The 25,868-nt window shown below is 47.6% G+C and overlaps 1 protein-coding gene across 6 annotated transcripts in view; it reads left to right on the top strand.

Annotated features, from left to right (window-relative positions):
* The window catches only part of LOC135906092 (uncharacterized abhydrolase domain-containing protein DDB_G0269086-like), a 373,257-nt gene that overhangs the window by 156,257 nt on the left and 191,132 nt on the right, over positions 1–25,868 (top strand). The window contains exon 1 of one of the 6 annotated variants that reach the window (XM_065437263.2): positions 17,676–18,609. The exons of the other annotated variants lie outside the window; for them this stretch is intronic. Within the exon in view, the coding sequence (XP_065293335.1) occupies positions 18,510–18,609 (100 nt within the window). The 5' untranslated portion in view covers positions 17,676–18,509. Of the gene's footprint in view, positions 1–17,675; positions 18,610–25,868 lie in introns of those variants that run through there. 6 annotated transcript variants of the gene reach the window in all.

Here is a 25,868-nt window from a genome sequence, read left to right as displayed (position 1 = left end):
ATTTTTAATTTGTGTAATTCGCGTAATTCGTCTATAGTACCTCAGGAAAGGGCATTGCGACATATGTCTGCTAACGAAATTGTGAACACTTCCTCCTGTTGCGCTTTAATTCATTGAAATTCACTAAAAAAACATTGACAGCCTTTGCTCTATTCTGTCATTGCATTCTTTCCCGCTTGATGTTATTTCCAACTCAGAAAATGGCTTCATTCAGACGAATTGCACAATATACCGGGATATTCGTTTTTTTCCACTCCTCGAAGTACGATAACTGGGGGAAGTGGTGTAGCACTATTTGTGAGGTCTTCTATATGGTACTCAGTCATTAAGCAGTACTCTTATTCATACGCGAGTGTATTTGATATGATTGTTGTGAATTGTCAATGCTTTGTTGTAGCGGTAATTTGGTTTGTCCCAAAGAAGAACAAATCAACTTTCATGCAACATTTCGAACATTTATTAGTTTATTTAACCAATTTAAGCAAACTAATAATATCTGGAGACATTAATATTGATGCCATAGCGTCCGTAGTTAACGGCATAGCAATCGAACACTCTACTGGGCAACATGGAATATCCACAGTGGCCTTAAATCACTGTATTGGTATACCGTTCAAGCCAATAGAAAAAAATATTCACTCTCTTTCTATGCTGCTACCTACCCAGGCCTATTAAATATTGCTAAGGTTATTGCCATTTACAAAAATGGGGACCGTAATGTGTTAGAAAACTACCCTCCTGTATCTGTCATAAATTGCCTAAACACCGTCTGAAAAACGTATCGCCAAACGCATCACTTAATTACTTAAACGTGAATTCACTTTGTCATATCGCCAGCATGGATTTTGAGCTAAAAGATCGACAAATATATAGGTATTACCTTTGTGTGTCTACATAAATTCCCACCTGAACAAAAGCAAAACTAGCCTGGGCATTTTTCTAGATGTGCAAAAAGCATTCGACACTGCGTATCGTGACACACTGCTAAATAAGTTAGAATGCTGTGGCGTTCGAGGTCTAATTTGAATTTTTCCGCCGCTATCTCAATAACAGGAAGCAACTGCGGAGTTAACATTGCGGATGTACCACATCTGACGTTTCTGACGTTGTTATAAGTGTCGCACAAGGCTCAGTACTGGGGCCAACATTTTTGTTTCTTTTACTTGTAAACAATCCTACTAATGCCTTAAACGACTTCTCTGCTGTAATGTACGCAGACGACACTGTTTTACCTTGTGAACTAGACTCCTTGGACAAAACATTTCAGGTGGCTAATAATAAAATTTTAAGTGTTACCAGTGGTTTACGTCAAATAAGCTAACTCTGAAAAAAAAAAAACTAAATATATTGTCTTTACTTGTTCGTGGAAACCAGTCCTAACAAGATGTCATTCGCCTTCTCTAAATCACAATGTACTTGAGCGGGTAAGTTCTGTTCAATACTTGGTTTCACACTAGATGTTGTTGAAGATGTTCATCTTCATTGGAAGCCTCTTGTTGCATCGCTCTGTAAGAAAATAAGCAAAGCTTGTTTTATTCTGTACAAATCGCGCTATTACTTCGACACTGCCACTATGAGAGCAATTCAGCATATTCCATAGCCATCTATCCTAGTGTTCCTATATATGCTCCCGCAGATAGCAGAGTTGCGCATAACTTTTCCGGCGTCGCTCGCACCGCTATTCGCCGAGCGCAATCACGTGGTGCAAAATGACGTCAAATGTTCAACTGCGCCGTTGCGAAGCCAACTTTACGGGCGCGACACTGACTCGTCGTTCCCGTCAGCGACATCGACATTGCAATCAGCGGACCGTCGAGCGTGCGTTGAATTCATCGCCTGCGGGTCGCAGGTACGGTATTCGATTACATTAGGTCAAGGACCTTGGTGAAATGATCCGGAAGCCATTATATTGACACTTGTACTCCAGTACGACGCGGTGCAGCGCACCAAACTGCACAGACCGCACGGAAGGTGGCAACGCTATTTGTACGCGCGGACGGACCACACGCAGTAGCCGTTCCAGTCGCCGGCGACGGCGTGCGGACCGGCAAGGGACCGGGATACGCGGGGTGCGTCCGCCTTGCTTACACTAAGGCAACATTTGTCTCGAGCAACACCCCTGTTAACGCCGAGATGCGCACGCCTGGCGTGAGAGGTTGTTCACGTTTACGATTTTTGGCACTCTTTCCCTGCTGCCAGCATCCATCGATCATCCATTCCCTCGTACGAAATAAATTTGATCTAGAAGCTCGTGCATCTTGAATCTTTTTCCACTTGCAGATTTGCTGCTACGAAGCAGCTGTTTAGTGTGCCGTATGAATGAATCGTAAAAATAAACTTTGCATAAAATGTGCGCATGCGAACATTTGAAATACGTTTAAATCTACGTGTCTGCACCGCATATATCGCAAAGGTGCAGCTGCAGTGAGCGACGGTTAGTGATGAATGACGGTCACGGTTAACGCTCACTGACATAACTGCAGGCACGATAGTTAGCTTGGCGACGACCATTAACCGGCTGATTTCGGCAGCCAAAATGCGCTCACATAGCTGTCCACCTTACGTGCGTGAACTTTCTTTAAACATCCTTTAGAACATTTCTCACCTTCCTGCCTCGGCGAGAAAACTTCATGTGCACGCAGAAAAACATTGCACCGATTTTTGTTGCAAGGTACTGCGTGTTTTGCAAGTGAACTTTTGAGCTGTTCGAGCTACGGGCGTAGTCGGGATTTTATTTCGGGGGACCGAGGGGGGTCTCACCCCCTATGTGCACGTTCGTGCGTGTGTCTATACATGCGTGTATATATGCACATACAAACCCCCCTCCGGCTACGCCAATGGTTCGAGCACAGCCTGCAATAAAGCGTGCCACCTTGCTCAGCACTTGCGAATAATTGCCGCACGTAGCTCGCGACCAGCAGACAAAAAAAGCAAATGGAACACGGCGCAGCATTTGCATCCTGCGCGCGCGAGGAGTGGCTTCACTGCATAGCTGGAACGTAAAGCCGGACCTTTGCGCACTTCTGGTCCCTGCGGGGGCACATCTACGTGTGCCCCCATCTATCCTACTGTATTGCATCTAGGGGTCACACGTGCGTTTTATATGTGGAACCGGTACTTCTTCAGAAAAGGGCATTGTGATTTGTGACTTCTGCTGATATTACAATGTTAAATCAATGCCGCTGTTTCAAGGTTTAAATATGCTTCCTTTTAATTTATTACTGAATTTTAAGACAATAAGTGCTCATAATAGCAAAACCGCCAACTGTCCTTTGAGTTCATCAAATTTTTATAGTCTAAAAACAATACACGTAGCGAAATTAGGGAAATTTTCTTTTGCCAAAAAATCGCAATATATATGGAAGCAGGAGGTACCCGAGCAATCGTATGGAACAACTTACCATCAGAAGTAAAACAAGCCAATTTTTTTCCTTGATCATTGAAATACCGTCATCATTCTCTGCTATTATCTGTTCAAAAAGTATTGATTTCGCTGAGGCATTTGTCTGTTTTTGTCACTTCCAGTGTTTAGTTGCAAAGTACAGATGCCTTTCCGTAGGTTTCTCGTAGCTGTTGGTAGAAGAACCCTGCTTTTTGTTTGTACATGCATATTTATGTACATGTGATTTATAAATACTCTGTTGTATTGCCGTTGTGATTGTGAATACTAACTAGCATGGATACCAACTAGCATTGAGCTAGGGATCCAGATGTTTTGTACAATATGTTATGTGTACTCTTTCTATCCTATATGAATAAATATGAATTTAAAATAAAAATAAAGAGCACCCCTGTCACAGTACCTTGGTGATTTCCACTTTCTCCTCGCCCTTCCCATTCAACGCAAACGGTATTTTCTAGGTAAATCTCCCTCAAAAGCTGCATACAGTCGTTGAAAAGCTTCCCCTTCCAGAATATCCCACAAGATGTTGCGGTATACGTTGTCATACGCTCCGGTAATGTCCAAAAAAGCCACGCGTAAAATGGTCTCCTTTCTTCTCTGGATATTTCAATACACTGAGCCAGGAGAAATAAATTATCATCCAGACGTCTACCGATTCCGAAGCCATTCTGAAGCTCCGCGAAATACGGACTCCGAGATGCGCTTTCTTGGCTCAACATGGCCTCTGTTCCTCAAAACCTAACCTAACCAACACGTCCTTGAGCCGCTTTTCGCAAAGGAAACCAAAGAAAGAGAACTCGAAGGCGAGAAATACAGTGCCAGACGTTGCAATTGACTAACCTCGTTGTTACCTGCGTGTTAAGTCTCTAGCACACACTGGATACACGGCTACCTGGCTCCGCTCGTTGTTTGAACAACTCGCACGCAAGCGGGAAGCTATGCCGGCCAAGTCGTTTGGCGAGGTGTAAAGAGAGCACTGCGGCCGCCCGAGATCTCGCTCTATTTCTCGCGAAGGCGATGTAGAAAGAAAAGAACCGGCGTTCGCGAACGCTTCCCACAGCATCGCTATTTCTCGCGAATAATTGTTTTCGCCGTGTGCGCCGCCCTTTTCACGCCGACACGTGGCGCGAGCGCCCCGCTGCATTTTCCCTCGAGAAGACGGGCCCTGGGGAAGCGCCCGGTGAACTGTTTCTGTCTGAATGAAAATCGGGTTTTGAAGTTGAGGAAAATCTTCTCCTCGTTTGGTCCCGTCGCGAGGAAAAATTTTGATTGCTTGAATTCTTTCTGCGTCTTGTTGATTTGCACAGAACTTTGCGGATGGGCTGTAGGAGTTGGAGCAGTCGTAGATGTAGGGGGGACCTTGGGGCGACAGGATTAGGCGAGCAGGGTTTATTTGCAGGATTTCCATTTACAACAAGATACATTGGCAGTCTAGCGCGACTCCCATATGGAGCCCGCAAGACTAACATACAGCAAACAGCTTACGAGCACACAGCTCACGAGTACATTTCTAGCATGGCAACGAGCACTCAGCTCCCGACGACGAGCACGCACTAGCAGCCGACAGTCGCTGCTTATATCCTCTTGATTCCAAGCGAACGGAAACGTTCGTCCTGTCATCGTTCGACGTCACCGTTCGACGTCACCGAAGATGACCCGTCCTTTTTGAGGAGGCGGGCTCACATATACGTGTTGCGCGCACACACAGGTGCAAAGATCCGGAGCCGACGTCAGAGGGCTTCGTAGAACTCTGCTTTGTCGCGGGTGGCGCGGCCGAGTACCACATTCCTGAGCTGACCGCGCGCCACGTGGCTGCCGGTCATCCGCACTTCTCTGAAGTGTGCCCCGTCTGGTTAGATTGGAACACGTGCAGCGGGCTGAAATAGCTGGCACGTTGCCACCCCGTACGGCCATTCCTAACAGGGCTTAATTTTTACAGTAAACTGCCATGTTTGCCGCACACGGCGGCGATCTCGTCCGTTTGATTTTCGTTTCCGGAAATGACGCGTCACCAATTACCTAGAATCGAATGGTAATAGTATAATAACACGAAATGTTGTCTGTGTAGCAACGGAAAGAGTGGCTCATAAAATTCAAGTGAAAAATAACAATTTGACGAAGCCTCTATAAACACCTGGCGCGAACAACTGCCTGGAACAAAAGTTGAGACCACCAGCAGCCACCTTTAGTCTTAGTAAAAGTCGTAGGCATCGTAGTCCTTGAATGTCAAGCTCTTTCACACGCTCTCGAACAAGAACGATTGCAACAATAAAATAACAGCTAAATATTGGACGTATGTAGTGGTTCAGCGTAGGTAGCGGATACATATTCTGCTTAATGTGTAGCTATTAAACACACATAATGCCCACAGTTAGGAATCGGAACGTGCGCTAGTTATTACGGTATACGTGGCTAGCTTTGGCTTTTTTTTTTTTTCATACACGTTCAGTTACGCGAGAAATGGCCGCGACTCAATGTCCAGCCAATATATTTACGCGTCGCTTCCTCATTACGGGCTCAGTGGTTCGACGTACCGGTTCGACGTACCGCGTTCTGTCAGGTTTCGCCACGTTGCATGATGAAAAGAAAGGTGCTAGCGTTATGCGCCTATATTACACGAGTATGATATGTGGATCACGCTCTGATTTTGCCGTCTTCATGCACGTTTGGTGCTTCCATCGCCATCGAAGAGCCGTTTGCAGACTGATTTCGCTGGGGAATAGAAAGTTATCGTGTAACAACGTAACGTAATACATTCATTCATGCCACACTGGTGTCAGAGTCAAGAGTGTAACGGCCCACAACGTGAGTCTGCATGCATAGAAAGGTGACGTGCAGCCTGTTTCTTTAAGGCGTATATTTATCACCCGTGTTCTTGTCTAGAAACCATGCAAATCCGACTGTGCATCAGACAGCGAAGCTGTGCAAGGAAGATATTCCTTTGGGAAAGGCGATGTTGCGCCGCTGCGCGGAATCTGCCCCCGAGACTTTGCGAATGGTTCGCTGTGTCCGGTGCAGTTACTTCCGAGCCTTTTAATATATCTCGCTATATCTGCGCTTGTGCGGAGACCTGCATTTTATTTTGTTTATGTCTGTGAAATATAAAACGGTACGGCAGGTACGTTACTGTCATATATTATATATTAGGGGTGTGCGAATAACAATTTTCGACACCGAATCGAATAGCGCCAGAAGCGATTTGAATCAAATATCGCATAGTTCTCGAATAGATATCGAATAATCAACAGCAGTTATCAAATTTAATATAAGATGATGTTCACAGTCTAATATTCTTAACGTTAGCAATTTCTGCCATTACATAGTACGTTATGAAGCGTCGCTTATTAATAGTACAAATGGAGCATTAGGAGCACACCAGTAGTCTCTTTGCATGCACAGAACACTTCACAGAGAGAGCGAATGATCGCTGTACGGCCTGCAAAGTATGGCTGCCTAAGTGACGTTGCCAGCTCCATTACGCAGGTTCTCGTGCTTTATGTCTGTGTACCATGCCCCCCGCGGGGATGAAAATTTACCGCACTTTTGCCCCAGCTTTATATTTAGGTGGGGGCAACGGAGTTTTGAAATATGCGAAAAGAATTAGAAAAATATTCTCGCATTTATGAACAGTGCCTATTCCATTCAAAGACAGACTCGATATATATATATATATATATATATATATATATATATATATAGCACCAGTTTCGATTCATTGTTACTTCTTAAGGAAGCCGCTGTTTTAGGCATTGAAGCATAAAAGTAACTGGTACGCCAATGCATTTAACGGACACTTTGAAAATTAATATATTGGAACTGGTGCTGTCCAGAGAATTCGTTCCAAGTAGATACGCGGTGCGAACTCGGCGGCTATAATTCGTAGATTGAAATATGTGGCGTAAATTAATTAATTAAGGAATTTAATTTGCGTAATTACCTTAATTATTCGATTGAACATTTTGAGTTTCTCGTAGACTTAACGGCCGCCTCATCGAGTAATTTAGACCAAGGGTTTGAATTGTGCTTCCTGTCGTGGGCAATCTTTAAAAAATTTGGTGCAGCAAAAAAAAAAAAAAAAAAATGAAAGAGCGCCCTGCATAAGAACGTCAACTAGTCAGCCTCCGGCAGCTTGCGTATGGCGTTGTCGCACGCGAGATGCCGGAGGCTTACTTTATTCGTTGGGATGGATCGCTCGTACGTCTATTCTACTTAAGCGAGATGTGATAAATTAGATAAGCTTCTTTGAACGCTTTTGGTGATCCTCTAAGTATGTTCCAACTCGCTTAACAAAGCACATTACTGTCACCTGCATAAAGTACTGTACAAGTATAAGCCACTCATGCATCGTCATGTAAATATTCATCTGTCTTTTGAGAAGGTTGGAATAAATTATTTGAATCTAGGCTGTACATTTGCCCTCGAAGGAATTCGGTCTGACGTGCCATGGATTCAGGTTTCTAGTGACAGTTGACATTGCGATATTTCAACTTTCTTATATCCATGACCCCGTGAACGCTTGTTTACTTTAATTTGCGTTATCGCGTTAATTGTGGTAGTGTTTACACTGTACGTTTAATGAAGTGTTCCATGCAGTTGTGATATTTATATCTGTATTAGGTACCTTCGCTTTTTTTCGCTCACTACTTCTTGATTGCTAGTGCGCATCGAAATAAATAAATAAATAAATAAATAAATAAATAAATAAATAAATAAATAAATGTCCTATGAAAAAAATTCGAAAATGTATTTCACCTCCCTAAAAAGTCATTAAGGACTATTTTCTGTAATCCTGTGCTGATTTAAGACCTGCATGCTGTTGCGTTACTACTCCTATTTTGAATAGAAAGTGAACCTGCAGAACAGTGATCCGTTGCAATATGGTGTGTTTGTTCCGTTTATATCTCGTATTGATGAACGGCCTTCCGCGAATGTGCAGCTTGTCCGTAGTAAAGATGTGTCTGCTGCTGCCACGTATCGGGACTGCCGCGTAGTCAAGCTGCTGAAACCAGTAGCTTCAACTCCCTCCTTTGACCATGGGGAAAAAAAGGAAGTTTGTTTGATTTAATTTCACCGTTTTCCGAATACATTCTCGCTGCGGGGCCATATCTACATACATAGCAGACGGATCGCACGGCTTTCGTTTGCCCGGTGAGAGAAGGAGTCGCGAATCGGGCCGCATAATGCGATAAACGTGCGCGTCCAAGGTCTTGCGTCCCAAGGAAAGCGTGAAATGAAGATGCGCCTCGCAGTGGCCGCGGAGGATTGAAGGGCGAGCGTTTCCGCGTTGAGCGGCGAACGAATCAAACGAACGGAAACGGCCGTGTGTGCTCGGCGTTGTGCGTCACATACAGAGACGGTTCCCACGCCCTCTGGCGCCATCTCGGACGATCGCTGAACGTCCGGGCAGGGGAGGACGTTTTGGCCGAGGCAGGCTCTGCCAGAGAAGTAGCCCAGCATTCGCATCTTAAGAGAGAGCGCGATAGAAATGCATCAAGTTCCCGGCAAGCTACGAGTTTGAGGGGGCAGGATTGCAGTAAATGCACTTGCCACCTTCATTGCTCGTTCACGTTGAGCATGTACTTGCCCCCGCACCTATCCTTTCTAATGAACTATGATCGCTGCTTGTATTGACTGTTTGCGTTAAGAGAGACAGAAGAAAGGGGAAAAGCAGGTAGGATAACCAGAGGGGAATATCCGGTTTGCTACCCTGCGCTGGGGAGAGGGGAGAGGTGGAAGTAAAGTAACAGGAAAGTAGGGAGGGAGGGAGGGAGGGGGCACGGATACACAATCACAGCCGGTCACTTGTCACCGCATACTATCACCGCACAGCAAAGTAGCACTTGTGGCACTGTAAACACCATTTCAGGCTACAGCCGGCCGCTTGTCCAAGTGCGTTGTCCTTAAAAACTGTTCGCGCTAAATTCACACAAACGTTACGGCCTTATAGCTTGCGTGCCCGTATGCTAACAGAAACACATATATGTTCGCTTTGGTGATGACTCTTTATTTGTTATTTTATAACAGCATAGCTTCAACGATGCGTGCATTAAAAATGCCCAGAGAAGAGACGAGACGCGGCGCTGTATCCTTGGTTTTCTTTTTCGTTTTGTCTGTAGAGTAAGCATGAATATGATTTGACTGAAGTAATACAATATCGTTAGCATTGGCAACTTCTCTGAAAATGACGTAATCATCAGCGAACAGATGAATATGGGAGTTGATAAGCGAGGGGAGATCATTAATGTTGTAAATTAGGAACAGTAGGGGTCCAAGGACGGAACCCTGTGGAACACCTGAGCGGACCTCTGTAAAACCGGAGGTAATGCCGTTAGCACAAACAAATTGCGAGCGGGTGAGAAGAAAACACTCAATCCATTTCAAAAGGTTACCGTGTATGTTAAGTTGTTTTAATTTATGAAGTAATAGATTGTGACGCACCTACTTGCCGAATGCTTTTGAAAAATCTAAGAGTATACAATCGGCCAGTGATGATTTGTCAAGAATATGGTGTAGTGCATGTGTAAATGATATTAATTGGGTTTCACATGAGTAAAATTTCTGAAAACCGTGCTGTGCTGACGTAAAAAATGAGTTCAATTCAAGGAAATTAACGACGTTAGTAAAAATAATTTGTTCGAGCATTTTACAGCATGCACTGGTGAAAGAGATGGGACGATAATTATTAGGGGATGCTTTGCTGCCGGATTTATACACTGCAATCACTTAGCCTATTTTCCACTCACTAGGTAGTGTACAATAATCAAGAGATTGCTGGAAAAGTTTGGACAGTATTATCGAAGATTAATATGAAGTGTTTTTTTAAGAATTTTGAGTTTATACAATCGTATCCGGGAGCAGAATGAATGCATAGTCCATCAATAAGCTTACCGACACCGGATGGAGCAACAATTATGGAGGGCATGGTAACATAGTTACGGTGCTGTGTACTTGGCATATGTGTGCTGGATGTGGCTCTGAAATTTTCTGAAAATGTATGGTGTAGTATGGTGTCAGAAAGGTCGGAAGGAATTGGAACACCGGAAGAGTCGGTTAAGGCAAGGCTGTTGTCAGTCGAAGGAATAATTGCACGCCAAAATTTTTTAACATTAGTGGTAAGCATTGAAGGGGGAACATGTGAACGGAAGTGCTTTTTGGCGTCTTTGAGCGCCTGCGTTTGACGCCGCAGTATACGATGCCCAGCGTTCAGTTGTGGATGAAAGCTTTGCAATGCGGTAGAGACGCTTTTTTTGTTTGATAAACGCTTAATGTGGTTATTGTACCTGGGAGAGTTTGTGTGAGTTGTTATGGTGCATTGAGGAATGTACTGTTCAGTTAGATGGTTGACTATGTAGCTGCGAACATGTTCTAATTAGTTCGTACAGTACGGTGTTCAAAGCCATCAAGGAAAACGCCAATAAAAGAGGATAGTGCATTATTTATGGCCTGATAATTTGCTCTGTAGTAGTCTCGTATTATTTTTTTCTTCTCGGACGGTCTAGTTTAATATCGAACTGTAGAAGCAAGTGGTCGCTAATTCCTGGCAGGTACGTTACAGGCGATACTATATCGGGTTGATTAGTGAACACTAAATCTAGTGTATTCGCCGTGGTAGCTGTTATTCTAGTTGCCTGAACGCAGATCTGCACGAGTGAGAATACTGAACACACATCTAAAGAGTCACGAGCTTAAGGTGAGAGTGGGGATATTAAAGGGGGGTCGGTATTCTATGTGGTGTTTGGTAAATTAAAATCGCCAAGTAGGAACAGTGATGGGAAAGCGTGTTGCAACGGTGTTAACAGCGTCATAAAGTTCGTTACTAAAGTTTGGTGACGACGAAGGTGGACGGTAGCATACTCCTATTACAACTTTCTGATGATTAAGCGGTATTGCTGACCATACTAATTCTAGTTCAGTCTGCACGTGTATGCATGATGAGGGTATATCATTGGAAATTGCGAGAAGCACGCCGCCGCCTCTCTGCGTGCTACGATCACAGCGATAGAATGAGAAGCGATGAGCTTTGACGAAGATATCAGCGTCGCAGACATGCGCAGTGAGCCATGTTTCAGTTAGCGCGATTAGTACATATACGACCTGATATCAGCTCCGCTACTTTGACAATCATCTTCGATAGTTCCTGCGCATATTTTTCATGCTCCTTCACTTCACAAGCAAATTAGCGGGTTGAAAAGCCGAAGAAGCCGAACTGTGAGAGCAGCAAAGCAACTACGCCAGACGGCACTTCACCAATACCAAGTCTGCAGCATGCTTTCGCCCTCATGTCTCGCAGGACTGTAACACGCTGCCGAATTTCCTTTTGTTTATGCTCTGGCAAATTTTCTTAGCATGCATTTCGGATTAGGTAAAATTGGAGGACGCTTAAGCTTCTCCTTCAAGAGTGGAACGCGACAGCGTTCCCGTCGACCCGCCAAGGGGTGTAAGACAGTGGGCTACGGCGCAGCGACTACAAGGTAAATATACCTGGTAGCGAAGCTTCCATAGGAGCCCATACGTTCAAAACATGGCGGTCCATCGCCGGTTCATGGGGCTTAGCGCCATCTGTATGTGGTGGGAACACTTCCGGCGGAAGACAAAATAACGTGACGCCATGTCCGTTAAAAGCAGAAGTGACGTCATTTTGTTTTCGAAGGCGCGAAATTTGTTTTGTTGTTCTTATTTGGAGCTACATATTCAAATGCCCCGCCATTCGACTTGATGGGCGTTTCGAGCTTCCAGCGCGGAAAGCGATGCAGGAAAAGGCCAGCCGTACGGTTGTCGAAATCGTACCCCTGCACAGAACATACTTTCTTTGGAGGCCGACGAAAGCTTTAGGCGTAGAGTGCTGATCCTATTGTCGGATGCCAAGCCCGTCGGCCAGCGCAGTCGCACGAAAACAAGTACACAATTATCTGGCGGTCGTAACTCACTACTTTTGACTGAACAGATTAAGAAGCAATGAAAGTGCCCGCATCACCAAATTCAGACCAACTTCGACAAGCAAGAAAGCACAAATTGTGAGGGGGGCGTATTTCAACAGGTGATACGAGTGTGCCTTTCTGCCCATTTCAAGACGTGCATTGCACAGCGAGTGATAGTGGCGTCAGCGCCCCCTGTAGCGATGGGCGCTGACAAGAAATGCATTTATTAATAATAATAAAATTAAACGCATTTTCTTAACTCATCACGAAAATATTAAACTGACTAGGAATTTTATTTTCGTTGAATGAATCTAACTGTGTCTCGTTTGAATTACAAACCTGTTTTTCTTTCCCAATGTTTGTTCCCTCCAAACATAGTCGCGCTTCAATCGCTGCTCCCATAACCCCCCATGCTGATGTCGGTGACAATCTGTACTGAACCGCTTTTCGCCCGAAGCTTCGCGACCTATTTGGATCGACCTTGGCGACTACGCGCCCCGCATCGGACGCGGTGAGCGTCGAGCAGCGCCGCGTTCGGCGCGGCAACGAAATGTGTGCGCCTGAGCAAGCGACGCACGCCTGAGCCTTAGAAACAGCTCGTTTCTAAGGCAACACCGCATTCACTAGAGACGCTTTTGTACCGCTTTGAAGCATCGAACTCGTGGCTGAGTGGTAGCGTCTCCGTCTCACACTCCGGAGACCCTGGTTCGATTCCCACCCAGCCCATGTTGCAAGTTGTTTTTATGCGAAGCATATTACGAGAGCTCAACCCAGCTCCTCAGGCGCGGCGGTGTCGCCTTCAATACCACGTGACACCGTGACGTCACGACAGAGGAGAAACGGGGCTCCAACTCGCGCCGTCGCTCGCGGCGTCGCGGCGGTATATAAGCAGCTGCGCTTGCCTCTGCTAGACACTCACGAGGTGAGATGCCTCCTGGAGACAGAGCTGCTCGTTGGAATGAGAAGCGAAGGTTGCGGCGTGCTACAGAGACTGTTTCTAGGTGGCTTTGCTACGGCGCAGCGACTACGCGCCCCGCATCGGACGCGGTGAGCGTCGAGCAACGCCGCGTTCGGCGCGACAACGAAATGTGCGCCTGAGCAAGCGCCGCACGCCTGAGCCGACGCCGACGACACCAGCTTTTCTGCAACACGAGCTCCTTAACGCTGTCGCGTTAAAATAAAGGCTAGTATGCTTCGCATCCTGGGCTTAACCTTAGCTAAGCCACAGCCATTTTTTATTCATGAAGTGCCTGCTGGGATTTATCGCTCACGGCCAACGCCGACGACACCGGCTTTTCTGCGACACGAGCTCCTTAACGCTGTCGCGTTAAAAGACGGGCTACAGTGCGGCAGCGGCCTTTGCGCGTTCGGATCGCTTTTGTCTGGTCCTTCAGACGGTCAAGCCACGCCGTTGCCACCTGCACGGCTGTTTCTACTCGCGACTGATGATCCCGCCGCGCCCCCCTCCTTTTCTTTATTTTTATCTTTTTCACGTGTTCAGTTTCCCAAACATTGTTTCTTTTTTTTGTGCTCGTTTTAATTTCTCTAATGGGGCTTTACATAGGCGCCGCGAAATACCATTCCGGCGACTAGGCTCCCACTTTTGAGCACTCGCAACCGCATCGCGACGGCAGCATATGCCGCTCGCGAGGTTGCTCATAGAACCGCCGCTCTTTGCACGCGGAAAAAAGGGCGGGACCGGTGAGAGTGTAACGCACGCGCCACAATAAGCGCGCTGTTCCCCCGCGCCGGCCGCATTGTTCCAAGGAGCGAGGCTGCCCCGACACCCATTTCGTCGCGGCCACGCATTTTCCTGACCGCGACGGAAGTGCGCGCTGGCCAGCTGCCGGAAAGGGCGGCGCGCACTCTGTGGCGGGGTCCCCGTCGTGTGCGCAGTGGCGTAGCTAGGTCTTCTGTCCCCCCCGGGTTTAGTCGAGGAAGGCGAGGATATCAACAATTTCCGTGTGTCTTCGGACATATATATCGCATATATATGACACTGATCGACTGGCCCCTTGCCAGTCGATCAGTGTCTTGTCAAGTGCACACGCGCGCTCCAAGAAGCGTGAGGTCGAAGCAGTGTTGCAGTGACCGGGACAAACTTATGTGTAGGGAATTACCAGAAAAATTATGCAGGTTTCGGTAAACTATGTGGATTATTATTATTATTATTATTATTATTATTTTGTTTTGAACACATATACATAGTTAACAGGAAAGGGAAAGCGAGGAGCAGGCTGGCAGCTGCCTTTGAAAGGGGCACAACGCCTGCCTACTCTTCTGAATAGGCAGGCGTTGTGCCCCTTCCGGTGGCAGTTGCCAGCCTGTGTGGATGAGAATCTCTTAAAAATTTGGAAATTCAAACTTGGCGCGCAGACTAATCAGGTTAGAATTTCGTATTCGTTTGTTCTACAATATAAAAAAAAAATTCAGTTCGTAGTCGGCGAGTGTCCTATGTCCTTATCCTTTTGTTATCTTTTACAATGCTTTTATTTCATTCAGTCGTACCAGCGGTCAGATCTAAGTGCTATTTTTGTGTGCCATCCTCTTATTTCTCTCGTATCTCTTATTTGCCTGTTCTTCTGCGTTAATTTTTTTTATTATTCCTAACGAAATTACCCAGTTGTCCATCTTGCCGCACTCGTATCTCGTTCGGCCGCCGCTTTGATGCGCATTCGCTTGGCGGCACTATTGAATGAGCGGCGCTTGCGCGGCTTAATTGCCAACGACAGCAGCGCGGAGAAGTGTTTGCACGTGACCTCCAACGGCGTCCCCAGGGAGACATTGCAAACGGGTTGAAAGGATATGGTGGCCGAATGAAATTGAAGGGTACCAGTGGTTAAATATGACACGATACAACGTCAGGGACAGGGAAAAGCTGGAAGGCGCTCTTTGCTGTTTTATCACTTCACATTGATTCGTGTCCTACTACACCGTGATGAGTGCAGTCAATCTGATGTACTTGATACCAACCTGACATAGACGCAGCAACAAGTAGTGAAGTACTATCACGCCCAGTGTGAGCTACCACACGCGGCGAGCGCGTGGCCGAGCGCTCTCCCGGGCTGGATATATAGCGTATAGCGTCGACTGGTGCTACCGAAACAGCGGGAGAGGCTTGCCGCTGTTCTCGTTTCTAACCTCGCCCCTTCGTGCCTGATTTTGCCCTGTCTCCCAGGCTGTCCAGGCTTCAAGAAATTTTTGTCCCAAGAAAATGACCAGAACAGACCGGTGGCCCCCTTCTGTGCGAGCTGTGCGTCATGCTTCTGGAAATTCGAACTGCTGTCGCGTAAGAATTCAATGCTTGATTTATCGCCCTTCGATGCGTCGTCACACAGATTTCTGCGGTACCGTTCGATGCCTGATTCGCCTTTTCTCTCTTTCTGCGTGCAATCGCAATATAAATCTCGCCGGAAACGCGCTCTTTCGATGATCCGCTTCATTTCACTGCACAAACAGAGGCCACCGTCTGTCCTGATCGTTGATGAGGCTCTCGCAGAGGGTAAGAGGACGGGTGGTGTTCGAAGAGTGTAACTTGTTTAAAGAACGACGAAAGCCTTTTATAGTGCGCAATTATTTCTTTCAGTAACGCACCAAGTTTTCATGCTTTCGAAAATACATTCCGGGCCGTCTGCTGACATCTCTTCAGCACCGATTCCGCTGTCGACAGTTGGTTGCGAGTGGAATTCTTTCCAGCCAAGTTCGAGCGATATGCTCCACGATTTTCCCCGTGATTTTCTACATCTAACTCTCGAAATGGTTGAAGCGCTTCCTTGGTGAATCTCAGTGTAATTCTGTTTTGTCGGAGACACAGTAAGGCGACCGTGGATTGACTGTAAATAACAGAGCGCCAGTGGACGGAGGGCCGACAGGAGAAGCAGACACAAGCGCTAGACACGTAAATTGTAGACGCGCGACCTTCCTTATATTTCACGAGAGAACGAAACTATACAATCCAAAGCGCATTTCCGATCGCGTAATAATCGGGTAGTTTTGGTTGGCATCCTTGTATGCTTCTGAATTGCCTGGCTCTCTCCGTCCCGTTGAGTCCGCTTTAAAGAAGTTTATTATCGCTCACGGAACTTCCGTCTTCGCTCTGGCACTCGGTGGCGCTGCTGTTGGTTTTGCTCGCTTTCCTCGGAGGCTTAATTCTGTGCACTTTCCGCCCGACCCCCGTACACGTTTTCTCGTCACGGCGCGAAAGGTCTGCAAAAATCAGCAGCGCGCGCCACATGCCGCAGAGAGCGATCGTCTCTCTTTCCTCGTCTTGTTTGTTCGGTAGTGGAGTTTTTTTATCTTTCACCGTCCGATCGGCGTGCAGAAGCGGCCACGGGAAAACACAACCACGGTGTCAATATACAGGAAGCGGGAGGATAAGCGCGGGGAACATCCTCGCTTAGCACTCGGAGACAGAGGACGTTTCCGCGCTGCTCCGGCCGGCCCGACTGAATACGCCGGGGAGATTCAGTATACTTCCTGCACGATCGACGAAGCGCAAAAAATTTGAGCCAGCTTTGTGCGCTCCACTCGGGGCGTGCTGCGGTACCGCAAACATATGCGTCACGTGACGTCATCCAGAAGCGTTGCAAACGGTGCGTTGCGAGAAAGATTAACACACCTCGCTTTTAGTGTATACGAACTGTCGGCCTTCGTAAATAACGCTATGCCAGGCAGCGCGTATACCTGGAAATTATTTAAGGTTGCTGTCTGTATAGTATGCGCCGCGGAACAACCTAGGCTACAGTATATAGCCCAATTCAAGCGAGTTTACACTGCTGGGTTTTCCACCCACGGCGCTACTGCAGCAACAGACTCGATATCTGGTTCGCTCAATGCGTGAATCGTGTTCTTGCGTGAGCTTCGTCCCGAAGCAGTTCCGCCAATGTTTTGCATGCGTCGCCTGCCACGAGCCGACTTGGCGGCGGAACGCTTTCAGCGCGCTCGAGTGCTCGTCGGGGAAGTTGCGAGGAAGTAACATCCTTCCGATAAGAGACGTCTTCACTATCGGGAAGTCGTTCGTGTGCCCACTGCCGCATTGTGTCGTGCAGGCGAATCTGAGCGCCGCGGAACGCGTTTGTCTGCTCTCCATCTTGGCCGGCTGCAGTTTCGGCGGCTGATACCCCGGCGATCCTCTCGAGCCGTCGCCTCCACCAGAGCGCCACAACTACTTTCACCGTCTACGCCGGCTGAATCAGGAACGGGCTAAGCTGCTTCACCCCGCTGCCCTCGTCTGCCCTTGCGTGACGGCTTCGCGCGCGCTCGCCTTACCTGTTGTGTGTGCCTCGCTCCACGAGGACGTCACGTACCGCCCCGCCGCCGGCGCTCCAAGCGGACGCGGCTGGAAGTAGGCCGGCAACGCCGCGCCGGCAGAAGACGCTCGGCGTGTTCTGCGCGTTCGCCGTGCACCGTCGCGCTAGCAGCCGAGCCACCACGCCTCTGTGTGCGCGTGCGTCGCGCGCCCGCTTTGTGTCGTTTGCCGATTTGTGCGTGGTGGTGCACCACTGACTGCGGACAGGTCACGTCCTTCGGCATCGTGGTTTGTGAAGGTGTCGTCGGCTCTTTCAGTGACACCAGGTGTCATCGTGTGGCTTTTGACGTCTCCGAAACTAAGTCGCCTTTCGAAATTGACGCATGGTCGCCGGTGTATCCCTTGCCAACACGGCTGACGTTTAGCCAGTCCAGGGCATCGCGCTTGGAACGCGGCCACAAGTTCCTGCAAGCGCTCTTCACCGCCTTTTTCATTACTCGGCACGGACAATCCAAGGAACCGAAAGTGCTGTCGTCTTCGCCACGTGCTGGCTTCCACGTTCCCAGCGCCTCTTCTGAGACGTGCGCACGCATCCGGTTTCGGATTTCCCACGATCGCTGGCCACCAGAAGGTTCTCCTCGGAAGTTTGGATGATCAAGTGTTTTGACTGGGTGTCGTTCTTCCTCTTCACTGTGCTTCCTCTGCAGCCGACGTGTGCTTGGTATAGGCAAACCTCTTCTGTCTGGTGGTGGACGGGCCAGCGAGTGGTCGCACCTACGTCTGTTCTTGTCTGCGCCTCTGTTTAGCGCGTCACCGGAGGCGTCGGATTTTGGCGTGTCCCCTGAACATCGCCTGCACGTTTCGCGCGACGAAACCGGTCCGCGCCTGAGGTATCTCGTCCATTAATTTTGTGTGCCGGTATCGAGTGGAAGAGGTGGCCATGGGTGCCTACTACGCGACGCCCGAGCTGACTCCCGAGCACGAGTTCGCCCCCGAGGTCGTAGGGGTCGAGCACCAGGACGGCACGCGTGTCGAAATGGGTGAGTGCGACAGGCGCACGCGACTTGTCGAGTGTGCATACACTTGGCATAGCATGCCAACGAGAGCGCCAAGCATGGATTACGGAGGCTGCTGTGCAGGCACAAGTACCGCGGTGCATGACGAGTCCACTTCGCTGCTTTGTGCTGTGCGACTCCTCCGTTGTAGTTGGCCAGAGTAACGGGAAACAGAAAGGCACCTAATATTATTATACGTAGACGTTATCGACCACCACTTTTCGCTCCGTGTACGGTTTGTCGAACTCTTCTCGTTTAAGATTCCGTCAAAGTGGTATGTACACAAAATAACAAATACATTCTTATGCAATGTAACTGTATATATGCGCGTGTTTCGATACCGAGAATAGGGGCAAGAAACGTTGTCAAGCTGTTACGTAGAAGCCTTTTTGTTTTTGCCCTCGCATTCGTTACGATGCTATAATGAATATCAAATAAAGTGGTTTGAAAGTTATAACGTTGCTTGAATAGTGGCGAACATTAAAATACAGATCAACAAGGACTTCGTACAAAATAGCACGAAAGAAAGGGCTCCTCTGACATGCGCGGGGAGCGAAACGCCATTCCGCACACGAAGCCGGAGCTTCGAGAGGAGCCGCGGCAATCGAGGGGCGCCACCTCAAGATCCGTTCCAGGGCGCAGCCAACCGCACGTGTCGTGGAACACCTGTCGAAGCTCTGTCATGCGTCGGCCGTGACGTTACGATAACGGCATCGAGTCCTGTCACATTCTAGCGAGAACGAATTGCTGGCATCGCTGTAACTTGCGGCAAAGGTTTACTTCAGGCGAGATCGTTTATCTTTACAACCCTGCATGACCAACGCTGCAGGATCGGCAGAATACGGGAAGACGGCATTAGGGGTTTTACGCGAATATGACGAAATTCAGGACTTGAGTCAACTTTGAGTCAGCCCCCTCAATTGGCACCATTCAGAAAATGAATACAGGTCGCACTGCATAGCGCGGCAGTCCTCAATACTGCACATCTCCTTAAATATTTTGATGTCGTCAGCGTAAAAGGATAAATGAGGACTTCTGGATTGCTGAGGAAACGTCAACGATGAAAATTAAGAAGCGGAGCGGACCTGACACGCAAACTTGGGGCACACCACTGCGTATATTGTATAGACAAGAGACGATTGATCATTTACGCTCGCCAAACAGGACCCATCGAGGGGATAGCTACGTAGTAGAAATGCAATCGCAGCTTCTCGAGCAGTGCGAGCCGATTGACTACATCAAAGGCTTTGCTGAGGTCGCAATACACAGCATCAACTTTCCCCATTTGCGTGACGGGCGTGGAAACCTACATCATAAAACGGACAGTGTTGGTGGTCGTTGAGTGACCAGATCAATATCCTTGATGGTTTGGAACGAGAACGCTTTTTACACTGAACAACAATACGCGGTATATAGCTCATTTGAAAAGCTTGGAAACGGCGGGGAGAACAGAAATCGGCCGATAGTTTGCTATATCCGTTTTTGGCTGTGGATTTAAACACAGGAAAAATGCGAGCGGCTTCTCAGACCCGTTGAAATGTGGAATTATTCAGACAGTCATTAAATATTGATGTTAGCACAAGTACGAAGTTACGGCCGTATTCTTTTACAATAGCTGCCGGGATGCCATCTGGACCGCAAGACAAAGATGATCTGAGGCGCCTCAGGCATTCGCTGATTCTCGTGAAAATTTGCCGAGCTGGAAGTTCCAGCAGAGAAGAACGCGGCTGGTGGACATAGCTGTCACTGAACATATAGAAGAGAAATAGACAGCGAGAAAGTGAGCGAGTGTTTGCCACCATAGGAGTCGAGCAGACGGATACGATCTCCTCGTTTGCTTGACTGAAGTCTAAAAGCGAGACATTTCGAGATGGCAAATTATTCAGCAGGAGTTGTGTGACACATGCGTCACGCCTGCGAGAACTGCTGCTTCTGTGCAGCAACCGCGACTCCAGAATCGGTCGGAACCGTGCGCCCGTGTTTCTTCCTCGATAAGCGCCCATTCTGCATGTTGTTCGGGGAACAAATATTCTACAATTCCGAATAGGGAATTTTCGAATCCAATACAGCAAGGCTATTCGATTCGTATTCGAAATTTCGAATGTTCGCGCAGTCCTACTCAAAATACGTCCCATTGCTCCAGAAGGCGTATAAAATTGCTTTCCTTGAGACGCTTGTACTGCACTCTCCTTACGGTGCTTGTGTTCCAAAGGTACTCAATTTCATGCACTTTCTTTACTCGCCTGTTATAGGACACGTTCTCCCATATGTATTTTGTTCGCCGTTTTTATTTCTAGCGCGTTGCGTCTATACACGCACCGTAAGGAGGCTGTATTACAAGTGTCTTAAGGAAAGCAATTTTATACGCCTTCTGGAACAATGGGACGTGTTTTGAGTAGGAGTGCGCGCGAACATTCGAAATTTCGTGTGTATATATATATATATATATATATATATATATATATATATATATATATATATATATATATATATATATATATATATATATATATATATATATATATACATGTGGCTAGTTCTAGTAGTAAAACATAAATACCCAAGAAAGTGGATGGGCAAGCGGCGCCGCGGTAGCTCTATTGGTCGAGCGTCGCACGCGTAATGCGAAGACGTGGGACCTTTCCGCACCTGCGGCAAGTTGTTTTTTAATGCACTTCCATTTTACATTTTTAATCATTTGTTTAATGCATTTAGTAAGTACAAGTAATTTTCCCTATCTTCTCCTTGGTGTCGTTGTTTGTTGGCTACGTATGATACGACTAATAAAAATAAATCGGGCCTCTCGTTACTTTTTGTTATATATATATATATATATATATATATATATATATATATATATATATATATATATATATATATATATATATATATATATATATATATATATATATATATATATAGTACACACAGTTTACTGGGAAATAAATTTCCTGTTGACTACACTCCGTACTCCGTTATGCTTCAAGACCAGGGGCGCAGCCTACATTCCTGACTAAACGGTCTATTGGCTCGCGCGTTGCATGCAGAAGTGTCAGGATTTCTTTTGTTTTTGTAGACCCGCCGCTTTGCTATTCTGTGACCCTCACCGCTAATTTCTTTCTTTGCTTTGGTCCCTGAGGCCATCCTAGTTATCGAAATTTGTTATATCTCAATTTTATTCCTTTAATTTCGTGCGCTCTTTCAGCTTCTTCTCCCTCCAAAATGCGTCGTACAAATACTGCCGAAACAGTGGTAAGTCCTCTAGTGACATGAGCAGTAACTATGCGTGTCTTTACACATAGTGTGGCAGTCTATATGCCTGACTTAATGAGATATCTTATTCTCCCGCTGTTTTTTTTTCTTTTTGTCTTTGTTACGTTGTTTTGTCCCAATTTTTCTTCCTTGACATGTTGGACATGTTTTCTTCCTTGACAGTCGCTGGAGATTCTTTTTTTTAATGATTGGTATAGTCGTCCCTTCGTTGGCCCATTTCTCCAAAATCTAATCGTTTAATAAAAGGGTCCCTCTGCAGTTCAAGCTTGCATCAGCGCTTGTCAAGCTACTCCCACGCGATTTGCGAACGGCTCTAGTCTTCGGCTTCAGCCAACTCGCGGCCAAGGTGGCGCATGTGTGGCCCCGCTGTGTCACGTGGTCTGCTGGCCTGCACGCTCTTCGGACGCTTATTAGCGCACGCTCTGCGCGTGCGACCTGAGGCACGTGTACGTTGTAGCACAGATCCGTTAATTAACCCTTTTTTGCGTGTAAGGTGTCCGTAAAATCAAAACAATCAAAAACAAACGACGTGGAAAATTGACGAATGGCGCCATCTTGCTCTACGGCAATGGCTGTCCCCACGTCATTGATGTGTTTAATACAAAACTGGCAAAGTTCAAGTGGGAAACGCAGCAACACCCGCCATACAGCCCAGACCTGTCGCCTTGCGACTTCCAAATTTTGGGACATTTGAAAGAACAGCTCAAGGGAACCAGATTCGTGTCGGACGATGACGTGAAAGAGTCAGTTACACACTTTTTGAAGCAGCAACCCAAGGAATTTTATGAGACGGGAATCACGCGGCTCTTTAGTCAGTGGGACAAATGTCTAAATGCTCATGGAGACTACTTTTAATTAAAGTACCCCATTTGTCATATATTCGCATTTGCTCACTTTCATTTTTCTCACCCTGGTATATTTTGTAGAACTCCTGCTTTGTATATGTGCCCTCTGTTGCGACTATGACGTCGGTGCCATTACTCACAATACGCGACCGGTGACAGCCGCTCTTGCGCAATACATTGGATCAAAGGACAGCGTCAGTGAGCTTTTTCCTTGTCGGTTGCATATGTACGAAAATGTAAACAAGGTTCTTGAATGACAAAGTTTAAATAAAATATTTGTTCTCATGTTGTTAATTTCATGGCCTTTACAATTTTCATATTAGCGGCATGCACTGCCTTGCTGGTTTCGAACTGATATAGTTCTAAAGTTCGTGCGATATTTTCTTTACTTATTAAATAGACAGAAGACATGGAAGCACTGATATCAGTTATTTCGGGCACAATTTTTGGGATGTACGAGTATATTCTTTTATGAAAAAAAATCATATTTTACTTGTATTGAGAGTGCGTAGCGTTCAAGAAATCGTTTGCAGCATCTTTGGCAATGACAATTTAGTTATTATTCATATATTTGATACCTTGACAAATTGCATGAGGAAGAGGCCGAGCTGCAATGACAGCCCCCCCCCCCCCCCCCTCCCAACGAAATTTCTGGCTACGCCACTGGCAGCCGTGTATGGAGTCTCCGCCGTGGCAGAAGCGAGAGGAGGCAGCCGTCGGGATCGGTGGTACGACGTTGGGGCTCGCTGTGCAAGAGGGTGCCAATCAAGGCCAAACGAAATAATGGTCGCTCACGTGACGAACCGCGCGGAAACATTCGGTGCAAGGGACGATGCCGCCGCGTTTGTTTTGCCTCCCTCTTGAGAGTTTGACCGGATCGCGTACGGCGAGCCGCGAATTTCTCCCGCCCTGTACGCCGCGTGTCGGAGTAGGTCAGCTGCGCGAAGAACGCCACCGTTGGCATACGAGGCGGTGCTTGCAGCGGCCGGCTAAGGAGTGCGGCCTCCTTACGTGCTTCGTCGATCCGTTCTTGGGCGCGGCTAGTTGTCTGCACTAAAGCCGTGCACGCACATCGTGGAAGCTGCTACACATGCGCCGTGCAGTGTATAGGTAGCGCGACCCTCCGCAGAGAAGGACGCACAGTACGCGAGCTGCAGCGACTCGCTGCTGCCTCCGACGAGACGCGGCGTTCCTGCTATACTGCTGGCAGCCCATCACAACGCGTTTGTTATCAGTCTGGCTCACATATCGGCTTGCTACGCGATTACGCTAGAGGGCGTTTGGTCGCGCTGTTTCTATTTGGTGGCATCCAAGGTACCATTCATTTTAATCTAGGGTAGTATTGCGGCTTACCATCCGCCGGAACAGGCTTTCGTAACGTCTGCTTCCCGTAGCCTACCTCTGCGCATTACCTTTGTGCGGAGTACCATGCGCACATGAAGAACAACAGAGGCGTGTGTTCAAAGCGCGCGCACGCGTGACTTGCGCGGTGTTCAAGCTGCGTGTCTTATTCGCACGTTAGCACGTGATTGCCTCAGTAACGCACGGGATTCGTACTTCTAGCCCCTCGTATGGTCACGAGTGTATTCTTGGGTGACAAGTACGCGGTGGCGTGTACCTGTACTGCGCGTCTCGCATATCCGCAACTGCGTCGTCTGGCTTCACGAACGTTTGCTACACGCGGGACGAATTTTCCTCACCGCGGCCTAGCATGCTCACGAACGATAGCTGTCAGCAGTCGGCGTTACCTATTCCTGTCCGTTAACGACTGCCTCGGCATTCCTCGCAGCTTCATTCACACTGCGCCGTTGTAACGGGACGGAGTGTATGCGCACGAGCGATCGGGAGCGGCCCCTTGGAGAAAGTGTTGTCATTTTCTCGGCGGTGCGTTGATTGAGAGCCGCCGTGGCATCTCCGAGACGATCGCATCAGCTGCGCTGGGCCGCGTGGGCGAATTGTTTCGCGACGGACTGCGGCGAACCCTTTGACGCCGGTCGAGCACTTCTTTCTTTTCTATGCTCCGGCCCTCGTGGCTTGTACGTTATTGCCGGTTGCTTGCGGATTCTACCTTTTCTTTTTTGTGCGATGACACTGAGCATGCAGAATAATTAAAGGCTACGACCAACGCTCTGTGGAGATCACTTTGCGAGTGCGACTACAAAACTGCTGCGTGAGACTCTTTCGGGCGGCGGCGTACAGAGGCCGCGCACGCAAGGAACGATTCTCACTCGTCGCGGTTCAAGACTGAACGTTTATTTCACAAAAGACGTCGCAGTGACTAGAAAAGGAAGAGGAAATACAAAATACGAGTTGTCCGTTGGCCGCACCGACGCCTTCGTCCTTCTCGGAAGCGCCGGCCATTCGCGCCCAGCAGGCGGTCCCCCGAAAACACGGGGCACGGATCGGGTTGTGCGGGTCGAGGCGCCGGTCGGGACACCAGCCCGGCGGGGCGCCCCCTCGTCCGTTTGCCGGCTCCCTCTTGGTGCGACGCCGGGCCCCCAACCACGGTTGCAGGAAACGCGCGACGGTCGCTACCAATTCTCAACAGAGCAGGCACGGTACATGGTTACGACAGAATGCGCGGGTAGACGCATTTGACCCGATAGTGGAGCAACTATAACTTGGGAATATTTGCATTAGTAACAGCTTGGTGAGGGCTAGTTAATTGGCTCGTCTTTGTAGAACTGAGAGGAAACAGCGCCTTTTCTGCGGCGTTTGTTTTTCTGCGTGTCCTCGTTAACTATGCACACTGTTTCACCTTATATAGTACTAAACCTGAGGATAGTTGCGGCAAGGCACGCGGTTATAGTGTAAGCTTTCTAAAGGAAAAAAAGAAGTTTTATTCGCTTTTGAAAATGCAAGCACCTCAATCTGTTAGTTTGAGTCTCAGTTTTGTTTTTAACTAAATTTCGTGAGCCATGTGGGTTGATTTCTGAATGTGCAAACAATTTTTGAAGGTATCTTCTATTGGATGACAACTGCGGTAACGACACGGTCTGTAAACAAAATGTCCATTATTAGTCAAGGACTGGGATGTTGGAAGGATGTGCTTTACGTGGTCACAATCGCTTGATGCACGTATAGGGTGCGGAGTAGAAGGTTTTTTTTTTCCATGGCGTTTCTCGG

The sequence above is a fragment of the Dermacentor albipictus genome, chromosome 9 (genome assembly GCF_038994185.2).
Source record: "Dermacentor albipictus isolate Rhodes 1998 colony chromosome 9, USDA_Dalb.pri_finalv2, whole genome shotgun sequence".
NCBI lineage: Eukaryota > Metazoa > Arthropoda > Arachnida > Ixodida > Ixodidae > Dermacentor > Dermacentor albipictus.
This window is presented reverse-complemented; position numbering and strand designations above follow the sequence as displayed.